At 51.6% G+C, this 5,655-nt stretch overlaps 1 protein-coding gene across 1 annotated transcript; it reads left to right on the forward strand.

The window, feature by feature from the left end:
* Window positions 1–653: 653 nt before the first annotated feature.
* ATF4 (activating transcription factor 4) lies at window positions 654–3,676 on the forward strand. The gene is made up of 3 exons (XM_005527638.3): window positions 654–1,063; window positions 1,895–2,209; window positions 2,739–3,676. The coding sequence occupies exons 2-3, from the start codon at window positions 1,993–1,995 to the stop codon at window positions 3,584–3,586; spliced, it is 1,065 nt and encodes a 354-aa protein (XP_005527695.1). The 5' UTR covers window positions 654–1,063; window positions 1,895–1,992; the 3' UTR covers window positions 3,587–3,676.
* Window positions 3,677–5,655: the final 1,979 nt, after the last annotated feature.

A 5,655-nucleotide genomic window follows, 5' to 3' on the forward strand; every position in this document is an offset into this window, starting at 1 on the left:
GGCAGGCCGGGAGGGAAGGCAGCGCGTTATCTAAGGGAGCAGGAAGCCATGGCGGGCTGCCGCCGCCTCAGGAGCGCCATGCCAGCCCCTCAGCCTGGGCCACAGCCGCCAGCACCCGCCTGACCTCAGCGGGGCTTTGTGTGGGCAGCCAAAGGGGCCGTTGGACATCAAAGTGGGGAGCACACACTGCTTCGAAAGGGGCATGTTAGGGGAAACGCAGGGCTGCCATGGACGGGCACAATTTTCCCGCCCGGCTGCTCGTTCTCGACCCGCTGCCAGCATCATCCTTACTCCTTCCCCCCGCCACTGTCCGGCCGCCATTTCCCCCGCCCCCCCATACTCCTTCTCCCCCCTTCCCCTCCGCATTGGTCTCCTCCGGGCCCTGACCAATAACAGCTCACGGGGCACGTGAACGACTCGCCCGTAGCCAATGAGCGCCGCCCTTCCCACGTGGCGAGCTGCGTGACGTCTTCCGCGCGAGCTCCGCGTCTTTGTTGGCGGGTAAAATTTCCCCCCCAACGCTCCCGGGCGGGGGGGGGGCGGAGGGAGTGTCCTCATTCGCTCCGGTCACGTGGCTCCGTCGCGCCCGAATGGGTGTCAAGCGCGCATGTATACATCATATAGTCCCTCCGCTACTGCCCCGCCGTGTAGCTGTGGTGTCCTGTGACAAGCCGTCTTGTCGGCGACCCCTGTGTTTAACTCTTACCAGAACGACAGGAGAGAAGCCCAGAAAGACAGGCCACAGGCCGCTAGGTGCTGGTGACAGGCAGGTGACGCTTGGCGGAAGGATATCTCACGACCGCAGCTCGCTTGGTAATACGACTCATATATAAGAGCAGAGCACCGCCGTTGCCACCTCATTGTTTCCTGTCCCCGAGCGCAGAGGTTGTTGTGGTGGCCGTGTGCGCAGCACCTCCCGCGCGGCGCGGATACGAGCAACCCCCCCTCCCCTGGCCGCCATGGCTCTTTAAGGCGGCAGGGCCAGCGGCGGCATCGGCCAGTGCAGCAGGCGCAGCAGCAGCGGCGGCGGCCTCAGCACATCCCCGGCATCTGCAACCATGGCGTGAGTATCATGAGGGACGGCTGCTCTCTCTTATGTGTTGATAGGCGCCCTCTTACCCTCTTAAGTGGGCTTTTGGGGTGTGGTGTTAGTTGGTATCTCAAGGGGAGTGGGGGGGGAGATCCTTAGTTATACCAAAATAATACATAAATTACCTAGTTACGTCAAAATGGGTGCGAGCTGGGGAGATCTTCGTAGAGCTCAGTATCCCCGGGTGCGGCGAGGCTTAGAAATAGCAGGAAATGCCGTTTGAAAAGAATTCGCGAGGAACGTCTTGTTTCCTGTCGTTCGAGAAACCTTGCTTTCGAAAAATCTGGAATTTCATTATTAAGTATTTTCTTTCTGGGCTTTTTTTTTTTTTTTAATGGGAGTAAGGAACATTCCCACGGAGGGTTTCTTTGCTCTCGCGAGGGAAAGTTCTCTTTTACTTAGGGGAAAACGGGGCATTAGAGCTTTTAGGGTTTTGAGTACAAGAACCACGTGGTATAATCGCAGATAGACAAACAGGGGTTGATATTCATCTGGCACCAGTACTAATACTAAATACTGTATTAGCGTAGCGTTAAGCCAGCGCTGGCCATCGGGCGCACAGCCTGTGCGGCGCTGGAGCCGCGGTGGAAACGTGGCAGGACACAAAATGGCGGCGGGACCGCGAAATGGCGGCGGGTGGGCGGGGCCGGCCCCTGAGGGAGGCGGGGGACGTGCAGTAGCAGCACAGAAATAAAGAAGTGAGATAATCTGTGAAGTTCCGCCATACTTCCTGAGGTGCTGTTGCTAGAAAAAGTTACGATGTTGGTCGGACCAAATACTGATGAGTGTAAGTTCTGTTCACAGGTTTTTCACGGCACCCCACAGCAGCATTGCTGTAGTCGACGAAAAAACCTTCTACTTGTCCACATCCTTCGACATCAAAGCGTTAAAAGCTGACGAAAATGAGCTTCTTGAACAACGAGATGCTGTTGGGGGATTCAATATCCCCCTTCAGCCAGCCGTGTTCGGTGGCTGAGGAAAGTCTGGGACTCATAGATGACTACCTGGAGGTGGCCGAGCCCCTCGGTTCGCATGGGTTCTCCAGCGACAAGGCTAAGGCAGTCTCCTCCAATTGGCTTGCTGTGGACAGTTTAGGCAACACCATAGATAGCAGCCAGGGTAAGGTATTACTTATTTTCATAAAGGGCATCAATTACATCCTACCACAACATTCCAGTTGAAAATAAATTGCTAGGTTTTCATAAATCTGAAGGCAATCTCACATGTGTTTAGCTGTGCTTGGAAAGAGTGTATATTGTGCTGTTTACCCTACACACAATTGCTGGTTATGGTAAAGTGCCAGTTGTGTTGGCCTTGAAATAACACAGCAGCTGTCAATGGTAGTGTTTCTTGGCAGAGGTAACAGTAAGAAAGCATGGTTGTGTTTTGCAAATGTCCCTGAATTCCTGTGGCCTTTAAATAAGAGGGTTGGAATGTCACAAGAGCTGCTTACATTATACTCTGCAGTTTTTAGGAGCTCAGTGAAAGAGTGCTTTTTTTTTTCTGATGGTTTACTCTTTGTGCTAATACACGAGAGAGGAAAAATGCTGAGATTATACACTGATAGATTGTTTTCATAAGCTTTAGTTGTGATGTTTTACTGTGTGATAGTTTACTAAAGTGGTAACTTACCTTGTGTGTTGTGCAGAGGATGCCTTCTCTGGCATGGAGTGGATGGTGGAGAAGATGGATCTGAAGGAATTTGATTTTGATGCCCTGTTAGGTATGGAACATCTGGAAGCCACCGTCTCACCAGACGAGCTGATGGCCACGTTGGAAGACTCGTGTGATCTATTTAATGCTACCATCCAGGAATTTCACAACAAAGAACTTCCACTGATGAATAACGTAACCACCCATCTCCCTGAATCCCCAGTTGGAGCAGATCCAATGGCTCCATTGGCTTCCCTTTGGTCTCTTCCCTTTTCCCCAGGGTCTCTGACTTCCACTCCAGACCACTCATTTAGTTTAGAACTAGGTAGTGAAGTGGATGTTCTGGAAGGAGAAAGAAAATGGGAGTGCCCCACTGTTGTGGTGGTGATCACCAAGTCCGAGAAAGAGGAGGAGAACCACTCTGATGATAGTGGAATATGCATGAGCCCAGACTCCTACCTGGGAACCCCCCAACACAGCCCCACCAATTCAGTTGGATCCCCCAATGGCAACCAGTTCCCTGCAGATGCCCCTGGTGGCTCTGTGCGGTCCAAACCATACGATCATCCTGCAGAGAAGGTAGTGTCAGCAAAGGTGAAAGGAGAAAAGAAGATAGATAAGAAACTAAAAAAGATGGAGCAGAATAAGACTGCTGCCACACGTTACCGGCAGAAGAAGAGGGCGGAACAGGAGGCACTGTCTGGGGAGTGTAGAGAGTTGGAGCAGAAGAACCAGGCCCTGAAGGAGAAAGCAGATTCCCTTAGTAAGGAAATTCAGTACTTAAAAGATCTGATAGAAGAGGTCCGCAAGGCCAAGGGCAAAAGAACTAGAGTTCCCGAGTAGGGTAGTCAGCAGTGTTGTGTGCATGTATATAAGCTTCCTGCTAAAGCTGTGTATTGCTGTCTAATAAATAATTTTGTAGTAAATGTGCAATGATGGTGTGTGATGAGTGGTACCTGTAAAACCAGCGTGACCGTAACCACATCTGGGTGCTATTGTGTGTCTAGAGAGTGCTGTGTGTTGTGGGTGGTGGATGCAGCGCAAGTGCAGAGCGTTTGGAACTGGAGTGTGTGTAAAGAGTCTCAGTTGACCTGTCCCCCTCCATAATTTACATGTGTTCCAAGGTGAGAGGGGATCACACTGAGGTGCCTCAGGGTTTTTAGCAAATTTGTAAGTCTGAAACAATTGAGATTGGAGAGCTGATGGAAGACAAGGTCAGTAATACCATGTGGTGGGTGGTGCTTACTTTCAGACTTGGATATTTCTCTGAAGGGAGGAAAAGGGTCCAGGGTCAAAACACAGTTGTGAACACTGGTTTAAGAAAAAGCTTGCTAGTAGATCCAGTGTTTGGTGCACTTGAGTTCCTCATCTGGGTCTCCCAAGTTCCCAAACCATGAGTGGGAGCTGTTGCCTGGTCCTGTCAAACTGGTGTGAGCTGGGCCAGATGGATGGGGTTACTGTAGTGCTCTTACTGATGGGTCACATTCCTGTAGCAGTGTGAAAGTCCTCGCTTCTTCAGCCAGCCACTGACCTGTCAAATTTTAAAATGAAATAAAAATTCACTTTATTCTAGGAAGGCTATAGCTTGAGTTGGTCATAAAACCAGCTCTAGTCCTGCCTCAGCTGTGCAGGGAAGGTACTGGTGTGCTGCAGCAGCACCTCTGTGTGGGTTAGGGTTGCTTTAGGATTTGGGATGTGCCATTTTTAACTACTTGTGTGCACTTTTTTTTTTGCCACTGGTACCCCATTTAACAGTGCTTAATCCCTTTGGCTTGTGGACACACACATACTTTTTGAGGAGTTGATTCCTTTTCACTTGCTGCTGGTGTGGCTCCCTGAGCTCCTGGGTTCGGGTGCCTGGACATCCCAGCCTGGCTGGCACACACATGCAGTGGGGCTGCAGCCTGTGCTGGATGGAAAAGGTCCTTAAGGGAACCTTGGACAATGGTTTCTCCAGTTGCAGCCTGCTGGGGGTCCTGGTCTCTGACATTTGAGCTCCTTATGCCCTCAAGTTAGGGCTGCAGTCTTCATCTCTGCTCCTTGCCCAAGCCATTACCTGATGTGGGATAGCAGCTGAGGGACCTGCTGTGTGAAGGCTGCTCCAGCCCATGGATGGTGCGGGTGGCTGCTGGCATCAGGAGCTGACTGCTGCCATGGGGGGCTGAGAGAGCCCTCAGTGGCACCTGTCTGTGCCTACAGCTGTGCCTGCATGGCTGGGTGCTATTTAAATTGCAGCAAGAAGGCTCCCTCTCAGGAGTTAGGGCTTGTGCCACGCTGAGGCGGGGTTGGATAAGTAACACCCTCCCCTTGGTATCATGAGACAATTTGAGCAGTCTCCAACCTCCTGGGTAAGGGCACTGTTGACCATGCACTGTGTGAATGGGATGTACTGGATGAAAACTGGAGACTGCAAGCAGGGACGAGGAACTCTTGTGGTTTCAGAGGTAGACCAATGCAATAGGTTTCCTTTGAATCAGCTACATCTGCCAGGTTGGGGATGGGGATAATTAGAGGCAGAAAACCCCCAAGGTTTTGGTCAAATTTGCACCCGAGATGACATTTCAGTTGAGCCACAGAAAACATAGTAACTGCTATGAGTCTATGAGCTGGTGGCTTCCCTGTGCCAGGGAAAACCCTCCTCATACTGATCCCCCTTTCCCACCACAGGGCAACCACCCTTAGAGCCATAGCAGCTTCTGCTGGCAGCCCCTGGCAGCAGCCAGGGCTGAGGGAGCACCTCCTGTGTTCTGCTGCCCTTACTCAGTTCTCCTGAAGCCTGGAAAAATTGTCAGCACATTTTTCCCCTCCCCACCCAATGGCAGGGCTGTCTGTGAGCTACTTGTGGCTAAACTAAATTTTTCTTCACGTTCATGCTCTGCAGGCAGATGAGGCAGTGTCTGAGCTGGCCAGTA

This window comes from Pseudopodoces humilis, chromosome 5, assembly GCF_049639895.1.
Source record: "Pseudopodoces humilis isolate 2021_Gansu_Grassland_sample_001 chromosome 5, ASM4963989v1, whole genome shotgun sequence".
In the NCBI taxonomy this organism is placed as follows: Eukaryota; Metazoa; Chordata; class Aves; order Passeriformes; family Paridae; genus Pseudopodoces; species Pseudopodoces humilis.